We start from the raw sequence: 14,407 nt of genomic DNA on the forward strand, positions 1-14,407 counted from the left end.
CAGATGTTGTTGTCCTTTCCATCAAAGTAAGGAGGTCTGGTATTGCTTTGACCTTCCACCAGCCCTGGAGCTAGCATACTAGCCATGGATCTTTTACTCTGAAGTAAAACACTTCAAATAAAGTGAGTAAACGAGCTCTGATACCAATTGATATAGCTAGTATAAGTACCTAAAGGGGGTGAATAGGTATAATGAGTAATTTCTAATGATAATCGCACAATACTAGATAGTTGATAGAAATGAGATAACTTTTCCTCGTCAATAAACAAACAACAATCAAAGTAAGACTGAGAGTAGGGAAGAGAAAATTGAACACGAGGTTTATAATGGTTCGGTTTATTTCAAGCCTACGTCCACTCTTCTGCACTGACAGCCCACTGGCTGGATTCCACTATGAACAAAGAGATATTACAGATCCTTTCTTCCTTGATTTCTTGGTGTAGAAGATCTACCACACTCTCTCAAGGTATCACTAAGTATGAACTCTCTTTGTGTGTACAGTTTCGCTCAATATGAATCGACTAATAATCAAGGAGCTTCGGACTGGAATTTCTCTATCGAGCACACACTAGAAATAACTGAACGTCTTCTTTTTATACTCCTTTATGCCATCATACCCGTTGGCACTTACCAAAGGAATTCTTCCAATCTTCCCGTTGGACAGAATCAATTAAGAAGGTCATTCGAGCTATTAAAGGAACATGTCGATAGCCCATCAATCCTGTTCGCCCATACAATCAGGATCTTGGTTTCCAAGAATATTTCGTCAATCATCGGATCTTCAAACGATCTTGATTTCGAATAAATAATCCGTTATATCAAATCCAACCAAGAGATCTTCTCCATTCGATAAGACCAGATCCTTAACCAAACACTTTAGCTCTGGATCGTCTTTGTCGCTAGATTAGAAACTGTTAATGAGAATAATTTTGAGTCTTGAGACTTGTGTGCTGAGTTTGGTGATATGAAAGTCTTTAGACTCATAGTACAAGGGTCTGCACAGCTTCCAGACTAGACTAATAGAAACGTTTTGTCAGCTTCAAAACACTTTAGAGAGATTTCTCCAACAGCAAGCAATTCACCAGACAAAATATAGTAATAAAAGAGCAGAATTAGATGAACACGCCAGAAAATTTGTTATCGAAGTTCACCCAAACTGGGGGCTACGTCTCCGCGCGAGGCACTCTGCGAATCTACTAGACTTCGAAAAGTTGGAATACAACGATGATCTTCTCTCAAGATCGAGCACAAAGAGATTGAGAACCCTTATCAAGAAAAAACTCACTTTTTCTTCTCTCTTTCTTGCTTCTCTATTTCCTTTTTCAGCGTCTTGACGGCTAGGGTTTTTTCATCGCTAATATAAAGATACCACTTTTAACCTAAAAGGAAATCTAATAGAAAAGACAAAAAAAAGCCCCTAAAAACAAATATTTGACTTCATCTATAACAATGAGTTCCTAATATGCCTTTGAATTGAAATCAGTCTCTTTCTTCCATTGTGCCATATGTGGGCTTCGGAGGGCCGCGAAGAAGAAGAAAAGAACGGCTTATGGCATTTAAGAAAGAATATGTTTTCGGGAAAATTTAAAAAAAGGACTCAAAGTGCCTTTATTTTCTCAAATAAGGACTAGAAGTAGACTTTATTTCAAATAATGACATAAAGTGGTTTTGGTTGTTTCAAATAAGGACTTGAAATGACTTTAGTTGTTTCAAAATAAAGACCCAACCTCGCCGGTTGCCAACCAACTAAATTTTTCGACTGGTCAAGGGTATTTTCGTTATTTGACTTTTTCCCATTTTGTTTTTTCTCTGGTTCTTCTTCTTCCTTTTCGTCGATGGCTGTCGGCCATTGGTGATGCCCACAAAGGGCTGGGCAAGGGTCACCTTTGCCGACGAGGGCCACCCACGCCAGCCACAGGTGAGGGATGGCGTCGCTTGGGCATGGTGACCCTCCCCTAGGGGCCATCTACGAGGTCGGCCCTCGCTAGCTACTATAAAGGGTCGGCGAGGCCATCCCTCGCTTGTGGCTGGCATGGGTGGCCCTCGCCCAACCCTTTATGGGCATCGCCAGTGGTCGGCTGGCCACTAGCGGAGAGGAAGAAGAAGAAAAAAAAAGAAAAAAAAAAAAAAGAAAGGAAAAAAAGTCGGAAAATGACAAATGATGAAAATACCTTGATCGCTAAAAAGTCAGGTCCTTATTTAAAATAAACATAGTCACTTTACATCCTCATTTAAAATAACAGTCACTTTAGGCTCTTATTTGAGAAAGTGATGGCACTTCAAGTCTTTATTTAAAATAATGTTCACTTGGAGCCATTATTTAAGAAGAAGATGACACTTTGATCCTATTTTGGAATTTCCCTATGCTTTCCTTCGTCGGATGGGAACGCGTGCCTTTTTGGAGAAATTTCCCTATGATCGTACCATGAATTTAAAAAAAAGAAAAGAATAAAGAGACCGGGCCATTGACTCGGGTTTGGTCGTCAATGGAGGAATTTATGGAGCGACTCATTCATCGTCGCTCCACGAAGGCGCGACTCAATCATTCGTCGACTCGCCGGTTCTGCGAGAGCAGCAGCCCAATAAGGAAGCTCCGACAATGGACTCTGTTCGAGCTGCTAAACCTCTGTACGTTTTGAAACAAAAGAGAAAATGCTTCTTCGATCGCTCTCGACTTTATAGTTTCTTCCGAAAGCGAAAGAGACCCAATTTCGGATTCGGCAAAATACAGTGACCCGTTTCGCCTCCTAGAGGACGTGTTCTTGTTTCTTGTTCCTCAGTTGGTCTCTTGTTCTTGATGATTTTTTCTTTTGTTTTTGCAGATTTAGCGACGGACTCAATTTGGCGAACTTGGTCGTGTCCTCCGATATTCTTTGCAATTCATGGGCTGCAATCTCTGCCCAGATTGACGGCAATCACCAAAGCCAAAGCCCATCATCTTCGGAAACCGTGAAGATCCAAGAGTTCGAACACCCGGAATACAAAATCATTGCTTTCGTGACCCCATTAGTTGCTGCAAGTCATCTCCAAGAAGAGGCTGATTTGGTCCCTTCGTCTTCATCAGAGACCTCTGAGTTTCAGTTTCTCTGCTCCCAGGACAGCCCGTCTTTTGGCATTAACAAAGCTGCGATTTCTCTGTTCAACGCTCTCCGGGATAGTAAGTTCTGCCCCCTGAAAGCTCAGGTAATTCCCTTTTATATTTCGTTTCTTTTCGAGTTGTTTATGAGATTTTGTTTGTCGCTGCGAAAGATCACACGAGTTGGTCTCAGTTCTAGGAATCAGATCTTGTTGAAGTGGGTTGTGGGATGCTTGCATCTGCTCTGATAGTTGCTTCATTGATGACCATTTTGAGTTGTTTCTTCGCATATCGTTAGCTTTATTTGATGGAAAAAGTGGATTAACATTCCCCTATTTGCTTCTTTCGGAGTTTGAATTGAATCATTTGGCAAAATGGTTGATGGTGAGCAGTCAGTCAGTGGTCTGAACAGTTCCTCTGGCATTGATGGCCCATTGCCTTTTCCATTCTTTTCAGTTGATTAAAAAATAATCCCATTCCTGGCCGAGAAGAGGAAAAGGTATATATTGTTTTTAGTAGAACTTAAGCATACCAATGCAGCTCTGAATGAATCAAGATATGACAGCAAATTAAATTCTGCATTTGGATAATTCCCATCTGGCCCTAGGAAATATTGTTGATTTATTGAACGTGCGTGAACCGAAGGAGTTTGGCTGAGTTGGTAAAGTGATTAGGCTTTGCGTCCCAAGAAGCCTGATGTCTTAGGTTTGAATCTTGCTCAAAGTTACTCATCGGAGCTCACTAGATTATAAGGAAGTGATCCGTCACAAATCCCCTTATCCTAGTGGGACCAAAAGCTGGTTCGAGATTTGGTTTGATCTAATCACAATGATTTTGAGTGTACGTCTCTAATTTGAGTCTATGAAGAAACCCAATCCAAATGAAAATTCCATATCCCAATAGGACTTGCAATTTAAATATGAAAAGGCTTGATTGGACATTTGATTCACCAAAATATATGAAGTAACAACAAATCCTCATTAGAGTTGGATTTCTTAATTGAGCCTGCTAAAAAGGTTTTCTATTTTGCATCCAAATAATATATATAAGAGGTGGGCTTTAGTTTTTTAACCATTAGTGAGCAGAGGAGCTTTTGTCCGTAAGAATCATTTGTATCGCATGCTCCTAAATTGCATACTGAAGAAGTTATAGGCGTTTTGAAACTAATAAATCTTATGTAAGATTTGTGAATTCCTATAAATTATTTCATAAGAAATTGTGATATTGAATACTATATGAGTTAATGAGTGCAATTTGCTGCTGGAAATTGTTAAAGTAATTTGAGTACGGTTGTAGTCTCTATCATATCGATTGATCTAATTGGAATCTTATGCTGCCCTCTCCGTGGGGTTGATCACATCGACCGAACTGTATAAATCTAATATCCAATTTATTTTCTTATTTTGTTTATTTTATTATCAGTTTGTTTTTCGCAACAGTATCAAAGGGAAAGAGTGTGTTTATGTTAGCAAAACTGACTAAATGCAAGTTAGAAAACCTGGCTGGCCCCCATAGAGTTGTGTTTGTCGATGCTCATCCAGCTTTTGATGCAGGTCGCAAAATCGTCCAAGTCTATTCCACACATTATAACTGGAAGTTGTTTGGGCGGATCCATTGCCTCTCTTTTCACGCTATGGCTCCTCCGCACACTCGATTCAGCCACCAAAAACCGTCCACTTTGCATCACATTCGGTTCATCCCTCATTGGGGATGATGGCTTCCAACAAGCCATATCTCAATATTCGACATGGAATTCTTGCTTCTTGCATGTGGCTCATATGGATGACTGTTTCCCCAGACCCTTTCTGCTGTCGACTGCAGAGCGGAGTCTATACAGGCCTTTTGGAACATTTCTTTTGTGTTCTGATTCGGGTGGTGCATGTTTTGAAGCCCCTGATACCATACTCACCCTGATGAGCCGGGAAAGGAATGGTGGCACTGCAGATTCCCAAATTTTCAATTATAAGAGCGTCATTGAATGTCTTATACAGCGATTGATTTGCAAGAACCATTCTGCGTTTAGCGTGCTTGATGCTGATTCATTTAAAGCTGGGATAAATGCACAAGTTGCAGCAATTGGCCTTATGCAAATTCAGGTTACTGTTTGTTGTACCTTCTTTGGTGTGCACGCTGTGAATACATCTCACAAGGGCATTAACACTTGTTTTAGTCAAAACCAGTAGGATAGTTGTGCTTTGCCATTTAAAGCAAAATGAACTGTATCCCCACTTTTAGCTTCAAATACTTATTAACCAGGAAATATTTGCTCCACCTGAATTGTCCCTTGTTATGAATGCATTCGCTTTACCCTTTGGAACTTCTACTGAACATTCATTGTCATGGCAGCTGCAGGATAGTGATTCTCTGTGGATGCCTGAAAAAGACATCCTAGAACGAAAGAATCAAGTATTGGATCCTGCTAAGGCGTTGAACAAAATGAAAGTATACCTAGCTTATTTTGAATGGTATAAGAAGAAATGCGAAGACAATGACCACAGTCCTGGTTACTATGACAGCTTCAAGAACAAAATGTTTCAGCGTGACCATGAAGTCGTTAAGTTCAAAACAGAGCTTGAGATGTACTGGAAATCTGTGGTGGAAGAGGCAGAGAAGAGGCCTCATTTACCAGAAGCACGGATGCGGTTCCGCTGGCTCTTCGCAGGGACAAATTACCGGAGGATGGTTGAGCCGCTCCACATAGCCGAGTACTATAAATGGGGCAACAGAAGTTACATATCTAACGGAAGATCCAAGCACTTCAAGCTATTGGAACAGTGGCTGGACGAACATCAGAAAAAGCCCCAGAATAGTGTCCCTAACAATTCGAAAATGAAGAAGATCACGTCCAGCATCACAGAGGATTCATGTTTCTGGGCCCATGTGGAGGAGGCGCGGACAACATGCAGGTTGCTGAACAGCGGTGGATCGAACGGTGCAGAAATAAAGAACTTAGTCGACTTCGAGAAGTATGTCATGGGTTTGCTCAAGAGCCGTGCAGTTACTTCCGATATTTTCTTGGAAAGCAGCAGTTACATGCAATGGTGGAGGGAGTATGAGGACGTGTTGAGCAAGCAATTGATGGGAACTTCTCACAACTCGGAACTCATTCGTTACATGAACGACGGAGAATATCACTGTTATTAATCAGGTGACTCAGTATTTCACATGACAGATGAATAAACTGGGTAATTTGAATGTAATCTGAAGTTTATTATAATAGCAACAATGTGCTGGTCTTGCTTGTCATGTTGATTTTGCTTTGCTTGAGTCGAGTTGGATAATCATTGGACTATTGGTCATCGTGAGTTCAAAAATTTGATTCGGAAGGCAAGACTTTATGTTTCCTCAGGAATTACTCATATGTTTGTTCGCTTAGTGCTGGTTCATATTCGGTTGAAAAACATCCAGCACAAGACCATAATGGAAACGAGCAATTTCAACCAAAACAGCATTGAGAAAAACCGGGAAAAAAAATAAAAAAGGCAGCTGCTACCTAATTGAGCATTTTTGATGCTTTTTTTTTTATTTTTTTATTTTTTTATTTTTTATTTATCAAGAGGCTCTCTTGTTGAAGCGGAGAAATTGACTGAATCATGTCAAATACAATTTAAGATGAGTCAACAATCTCTCCGTGAGTCCACTGGAATTGATTACTCATTTCCAGCTTCTGCTTTACGAGGATTCTCACATCTGTCGTCGGTTTTGCTTCTGATGGAGGCATCAATAGCTCTTGGGCATGGAGTTGAACTTGAAACCTCTGGGGCCACGAGGTCCATCCTTCTCTTGTCCACTGCTTTCTTGACATCTTCCGGCCATTCATCGACTACCATAAACTCGCTGAAGCTAAGGTTTTCAAATCGCAGGGGCTTAATGTCATCCAGCTATTTAGCTCCTTTATTTCCAACTTTCAATTGCTCTAGCACATTGGCATATTGTTTGTGCAGTTTCTCTAGGAATTGGTCTCTATCAGTTTGTGTAACATCCCGATTTTCCGATTCTATTTTTAATAATTTGAGACGGGCATTTCGTTGGCACGCATATAGTTCTTTTCCTTGAGTTGGCCACTCATGTGGAAACTAGTCTATCGGGTGAAGCTGTTAAGAGTTTCTAATGCATCCGACTCGAGAATTTGACCATGAAGCGACCTTTCGACCAAGCTAGTCTGCAAGGGTCATTATGGCACAATTAAAATTGATTAAAGATCGGAGATAGGTCGACTCGACAGAGGCATGTGATCAGGTGTGGGTGATTCCACCAGATCGCACAATTCGTGTCGATCGGCACCGGATCGACTTTTCTATCGATTGGGTACCTGTGTTCGTATTTGAAACCTTGAGATTACCCCGACAACCGAAAGTCGCCAATGTTTCAAAGATGTACATTGTGGCTTGAGATGATCAACCACATGTCAAATGCATGAAAATTTCTAAAGGCTATCCGGTAGGTTGGGCCGCGCTAGTATCGTGCCGAAGTGAAATTAACCGTGGAATTGAGATCGAATTCAGAAATTGGAAGTCTGGGTGTGTCACAAATCATTTCAGGATCATTGGCTTATATTTGGAAGATTTTTCAAGCAATCAGAGTTCTTTGGCAAATTAAATCCGAGAATGGCTATTTTAGCTCGAGAAATTAGTAAGCCCGCCTTTGGTCTTGCTTTCAGGACTTAAGTTGGTTCTATGGACAAGTGAAGATGTGAATTGAGGTGTGGTGACATCGGATTAATTTTATGGACTTCAATTTGATTCAATTGGAAGAGAATCAAGTGGAATTGAAGAATTGGTTGTATAAGATCTTATGCCCGGAGAAAATGAAATTGGACCTATTGAAGATAGTTGTGGAGGATTTGAATTTTAGTGGAAGATGACATCACCCTATGTCATGGTGGTTGGCCAAATTGAAGAAGAATTTGACAAATGGAGGGGGGAGATTGAACCAACTTCATCTTCAAGCTTGGGAAGAGAGAGAAAGAGGGGGGAGAGAGAGGGAGTTGCGTGTGGAACCAGCCAGCCCGACGCCCTCCTTCCGCTTGTCCGTCGCGGCCGACGCTCGTTCGCCGGAGCTCGCTGCACACCATCGCCGCTCCTCAGCCGCGTGCGCTGCCCTCCGCCTTCCTCACCCTCCTCAACTGCTGTCGAAGCCTTCTCTCCATCTTCGTTTGCTGCTCGAGATCCTAGATGCAGGATGGACGCCGGCAAAGACACCGTCGGGCCGATCGCACGCCTCCGCCCGTCGCCGCTCACCGTCTCGCGGTCCGCCATTGCCCGCGCTTGGCCGACGCCCAGCTACGTCTCAGCCTCAATTCGTGCGTTCCAGGAGCTATCGGAGCTCGTCCCCGCCGCCGTGTGTCACGCCCCGATCCTCGGGCGCGCGCCCATCCCTTACTTGGTCGATTTATTTGCGACGTCCCTAGGAAGGTCGCCGACCCATTCATTTATATACGCATGCGGAAGCTTAATAAAATCCCCAGACAATCGAACAATGTGACAGAAAAGTAGGATCATATTTTTCAAACCAAGACAAGTCTTTATAGACCAACTGGTTAATTACAAACTTAGGCTGTTTACAAAATTACGGCTTAACAAAAAGGGGACTGTCTTAACATCCACTAGTCGACCCATTTGCCGATTCTTCACCTCCACCTTCCGAACTTTAGGACTTAGGTCCTCCACGATCGTCATCTAGGAACCCGAAATATTTTTCCCCAAACGGGATGAGATTATGTCTCAGCGAGTTCTACCCCACTAAGACCCAATTAGGAAGCCAATACGCCATAAGGGCTGCCTAAGCACAACACAGGTCAAAGGGCTTACCTTGGCATCAGTTCCTTTCCTGCACTTTAGTTCAACTAATAATATCGATAACTATAGCAAACAATTACATTCCACCAATCAGATCGACTCAGCGATCAATCGACTTAATCGATTACATGTCACCACGACCTTTCCCTGGCCGGTACATTCAATACTATCTATAAAGTCCGACCATAGTCTAGAACTGCTCACCCAAAGCTAATAATAGATAGCATAGCTCGCCCAAAGCTGATAGATATAGTATACTATGTATATGTTCGCCCAAAGCTGATAGATTAGGGCCCCCAGGCCAATTTAGTATACTATATATGCTCGCCCAAAGCTGATAGATATATCGCTCGCCCAAAGCTGACATATCGCCTGTAGGTCAATATAGTATACCGGTATACTGCTCACCCAAAGCTGACATATCGCCCGAAGACCGATATAGTATACCACTCCAACCATATAGTCAATTCATCATTTTTATCATTCACGATAAATAGCCGTGTGTGGGTACACGGTTGGCCTTAGCCAAAATATAATAATTTTACTTAAAAAAATCTCACCAATTTCATCAGCCCATTACATACTTCTTGGCGTTGTAAACCGACGCCCGGTTATTTCTCCATCAATGACCCAAAATCAGATAATTTAGGAATAAATCCTAAATTCATAATTAATTCGATTTAGGACAAATTAATGCTCAAATAAATAAACGGACTGCACTACGATAATCGGCACGAAATTTCGGTCGTCGGCCTTCTAAATCTTAATTTCCGAATTTTAATTAATTATTAATTAATTTCGAAATTTAATAATTAATTACAATAAATTCAATTTAGCTCAAATCGAGCTCAATTAAATAAACGGACTTCACCACGATCATCAGCATAAAATTAGGTCACCATTATCCCGATCCAAATTTCCGGAAAATAATAAATAATTAAATTTATTCCGAAAATTAAATATAATAATATTATATTATATTATTATTATATTGGTACAATTTCGAATTAATTATTTAATTTAAAATAATTAATTAAGGCTTAAACAAGATTACTTTAATCCAAACATTTTCTTAACTTTAATTGATTGTCCACTAAACTAATCACATCCCTTAATCCACTTAACATTTAAATAAACTAATCTAACCACCTAAACCTACTTAGTTTAATCTAAACACCCCTTAAACGTGATTAACCTACTAAGCGGGGATTAGTGAGTTAAACTCACCCGATTAGCGATCCGAGCGGCTCAAATCGACGGGGACGCTGAGGGGATCAATTCACTCCAAAGCGGGCCTAGCTTCCGGGGTCGGGAAGCCGGCCAAAACGGGCCACAAAGCTGCTGCCATACCCATTTTTCTCCTCTTCGTTCGCTGCTGTTTAAGGCCGAGAAAGGGTAGATCCGAGCTTGGTTGGGGCATGCAAGGGCCGAGAGGGCTAGGCGGAGCTCCGGCGGGCTGAGGCGGAGGTGTACGGTGGCCGGAGGGGCTGAACCGTGGCCTGCGCTGGCCTGCGAAGCTGCTGGAGGCGAGGATGAGCAGGGACGACACAGCTGGAGGCGGACGACGGGCGGGGCTGCTCGCGCAAGGAGAAGCGGAAAACGGTGGTCCGGCGCGACGGCGAGGGAGTGGTGTGAGGGGCTGGTTAGGTTTCTCCTCTGTAGTTTTCTGGGTTTGCAAAGACACAAATAGGAGGAAGAAAGGAGCTGGTCGACCGGTAGCAGGAGGGAAGGGAGGGAGGCGGAGGCGCGGCTGGACGTGCGACGGCCTCCGGTGGGCTTACGGCGGCGAGGGGCGGCGACTCCTCCAGCTTCGCTGGTTTGCTCGGTTCCGTCGAGCAAGAAGAGAGGGGAAGGAAGGGGGCGACGGGGAAGAAAGAGGGAGGAGAGAGAAGGAAAAAGGGGGGCATTCCTTTTATTTTCATCTTTATTTAATCTCCCAAAATTGGCCCACCATGACATCACTATGATGTCGTCCACTATCTCCAATTTCTCACAATCTTGGTCCATGGGTCAATTTTTTTCCGCCGTGGCGTAAAATCCCGTACACTTAATTCAATCAATTCTCAATCAATTCCATCCAATTGAAGCTCAATTAATTTAACCCATGTGTCCTCAACCTTCTTATGACTTTTCCCCATCAAATGATCCAACTTACTTTCCAAAGATTCGATCAAAAACGGTCCTTTGACAATCTCGAACAAAAACGGCATTACTTTACTTTTCCGCCAAAAATCTCGGTTGTAGAAAAAATCTTCCGGAGATGAGTCGACGTTCCTAAATTGAATTGTGACTTGACAGAACTCCCAATTTCTGAATTCGGGTTCGATTTCACGGTTAATTTCAATTCGACGCAAATTTAGTGCGTCCTAATTTACCGGGTAGCTTTTAGGAAATTTTCTTGCATTTGACCCGTGGTTGAATATTCTCAAGCCACAATGTACGTCTTCGATACATTGGCGACTCTCAATTGTCGTAGAAATCTCAAGGTTTCAAATACGGACACGGGGTATCGAAACGACAGAATAATCGGTCTAGTGCCGATCGACAAGAATTGTGCAATTAGGTGGAATCACCCACACTTAATCACATACCTTTGTCGAGTCAACCTATCTCCGATTTCTAATCGATCTTACCGTGTCGTAATGATCTCTTGCGGTTTGCACGGTTGAGCGGTCGTTTCCCGATCGAATTCTCAAGTCTAATGCGTTAAAATTCCTTAACGGCTTCACCGATAGACTAGTTATCCCATGAGCGATCAGTTCAGGGAAAAGAACTATAAATGCGTCGATGAAATGCCCAACTATTTCGATCGAAATCAGAACCTGGATTTCAGGATGTCACACCGTGAGCCGCCATTGACCTCCCTATCGGCTTGTCCAAGCCTCGCCGATCTTCTCCACCCGTTTTCGACCCAAGCCAGCATCGGATCTACCCTCTCTCGGCCTTGAACCGCAGCAGACAGCAGCTAGTTTTAGTGGGTATGGCAGCTCGTGTTTGGCCCGTTTTGGCCGGCTTCCCGACCCCAGATGCTCGGCCCGCCTTGAGAAAAGTTGATCCTCGCGTCGCCCTCGTCGTTTTGGTCCGCTCGGCTCGCTAATCCGGTGAGTTTAGCTCACTAAACCTCGCTTACAGGGTTAATTATGCTTTAGGTGTGTTTAGCTTAAGTTAATTAAGCTTAGGTGGTTAGTTGAGTTTATTTAATTGTGAATTAGATTAAGAGGTTGGATTAACTTAAAGTATGTTTGGTTAAGGTTAAATTGATGTTTATATTAGCATAATGATGATTTGACATAAATGAATTACTTTTGGGATTAAATAAATATTTCGAAATTGTTTAATAATTTAATAATATTTTATTATTCGAAATGATTAAAATATTATTATTTAATTATTTTCGGAATAAATTTAATTATTTATTAAATTCCGAAAATTTTGTCAGGACCCTAAATTCTCAGAATTTCATATCGGTCGCTGCTGTGTAGTTAGATTTTGAAATTGACGATTGGATTTTATAAATTGAGTGTGGATCGTGAAAGACATGGATATTATTATTTAATTAATTTTCGGAATAAATTTAATTATTTGATAAATTCTGAAAATTAGTTTGGAACCTTATTCTCTCGAATTTCGTGCTTTGATCGCTTCTTTGTGTATTTATAATTTGAATTTGATGATTGATTGTGGCAAATGGAGTGTGATTGTGATAAATAGGGATTCTTTATAAAATCCTAAGTGTAGAAATTGATGGGAGATTGGCTGTGATGTACCACCTAGGAAAGGTCGTGCCCAGTGAGGCCGTGATGTACCACCTAGGAAAGGTTGTGCCTAGTGAGGCCGTGATTGACCACCTATTAGAGGTCGTGCCTAGTGAGGCCGTGATGGACCACCTATGAGAGGTCGTGCCTAATAGGGCCGTGATGAACCACCTATGAGAGGTCGTGCCCCCGTGATGGATCACCTATGAGAGGTCGTGCCTAATAGGGCCGTGATGTACCACCTAGAGAGGTCGTGCCCGGTGAGGCCGTGATGTACCACCTAGGAGCCGTGATTGACCACCTATTAGAGGTCGTGCCCAGTGAGGCCGTGATGGACCACCTATGAGAGGTCGTGCCTAATAGGGCCGTGATTGACCACCTATTAGAGGTCGTGCCCATTGAGGCCGTAATGGACCACCAAATTAAGGGTCGTGCCGAGTGGGGCCGTAATTGCCACTGATTGTTAAACCTTCCTATAGGGCCGGGATTGAGAGTAATGATTGATTTGCTAGAATGACATGTAATCGGCCGAGTCGATTGATCGCTGAGACGATCCAAGTGGTTGAATTGTTTTGATAATGTGATTGTGCCATGGTTGTTTGGTTATCATAATTGTACATGGTTGAATTATATAAATTGTGCTAACCTGCGGATGAAGGCCGAGGCGAGGTAAGTCTTACGTGTGATGTGGCTAGGCCACCGGGGCGTATTTTCTTTCTAATAGGGGTTTAGGGGTTGAACTTGCTTTGAGACATCGTCTCATCCCGGTTGTGGGATTAAAATTTCAGGTCCCTAGTGGACGGAGCGACCATATAGCTTTGGTTGGCCTTGAGGAGTTACAGAGGTGAAGTCATAAGATTGGAGAATGTGTCCGACTTGTAGGTCGTAGGACAATTCATTTTTAAGAGCCGGTCTTTTGTAGACTTTTGGCCGTAGACCTCTGTTTGTAATTCCCGTTGAATTAGGGAAGTGTTATGTTGTGGTTTTGCTTCCTGCTTTTCTATCCCGTGTTTTATTGTCAGGGGTTTTATAATACGTTCCGCTTGCGCATTAATAAATGTATGGGGTCAGTGACACTACCTGGGAAGGTCGCATTTGCATGACCATGGTGGGATGTTGGCGCACTCGAGGTTCGGGGCGTGACAGTTTGAGCCTGTCGGGTAGCATCAATACGAGCCATCTTTGGATGGTCACGCATATTTACGGCCGCATCCACAGAAGGGTGACCAAAATAGAAAGACTCGCCTCTAGGAGAGAGAACGATGATGGCCATCTCAACAGCACAAAAAGCATATAATTCACTCGCCTTCTTCGATAGCCCCGGTCGACGTTTTAAGAAGGTAGCTTGTCGAGCATTGGCACCCTCCTTCGTCATCCTTGCTAAAGTTGTTTTGCCCTCGGTGGCGCTCGCTGGAAACTCAATGTAAATTCAACTGATATGGTGGGACCGTGAAAAAATGTGATCATTTATAGGATTTCACAAGCCAAATAATTCATCACTCCTGTCTTGGCAACTTTTTGGCTTTCCATATATTAAAATACCTCTTGGAGCGGTTTAATGATGAGCATGTTGTTTTCTGTCTAATGAACCAATGTACATTCATCGTAGTATGTCCATAAGTTGTAGCTTCTAATGTCAATTACTAGCCCTTAATATACATGGATAAGAATCTGGAACAGACTTCTTCAATGGCTACTTAGTTAAAGAAGGAAAACAATCTTGCATTTTAAATGTGTCATTATAATTCTTTGAATTTGCATTTTGTTGCGTCTATTAA

At 42.4% G+C, this 14,407-nt stretch overlaps 1 protein-coding gene across 2 annotated transcripts; it reads left to right on the forward strand.

The window, feature by feature from the left end:
* Positions 1-2,495: 2,495 nt before the first annotated feature.
* On the forward strand, positions 2,496-6,418 carry LOC104419295 (senescence-associated carboxylesterase 101). Of its 2 annotated transcripts, none has more exons than XM_039302252.1 (4): positions 2,496-2,628; positions 2,823-3,183; positions 4,630-5,172; positions 5,423-6,418. In XM_039302252.1, exons 1-4 carry the CDS (start codon positions 2,600-2,602, stop codon positions 6,218-6,220), a joined length of 1,731 nt encoding a protein of 576 aa, XP_039158186.1. In that variant the 5' UTR covers positions 2,496-2,599; the 3' UTR covers positions 6,221-6,418. The 2 variants fall into 2 exon arrangements, with proteins under 2 accessions (XP_039158186.1, XP_010029225.2); XM_010030923.3 differs by having other exon boundaries at positions 5,429-6,418.
* Positions 6,419-14,407: the final 7,989 nt, after the last annotated feature.

This window comes from Eucalyptus grandis, chromosome 9 (genome assembly GCF_016545825.1).
Source record: "Eucalyptus grandis isolate ANBG69807.140 chromosome 9, ASM1654582v1, whole genome shotgun sequence".
Lineage (NCBI taxonomy): Eukaryota > Viridiplantae > Streptophyta > Magnoliopsida > Myrtales > Myrtaceae > Eucalyptus > Eucalyptus grandis.

Bases quoted from the DNA above. Each gene is read 5' to 3' on its own strand.
- LOC104419295 (XM_039302252.1), top strand. From the start codon at position 2,600: ATGGACTCTGTTCGAGCTGCTAAACCTCT. The intron at 2,629-2,822 runs GTACGTTTTGAA...TTGTTTTTGCAG, and splicing joins GTTCGAGCTGCTAAACCTCT to ATTTAGCGACGGACTCAATT. The intron at 5,173-5,422 runs GTTACTGTTTGT...TTGTCATGGCAG, and splicing joins TTGGCCTTATGCAAATTCAG to CTGCAGGATAGTGATTCTCT.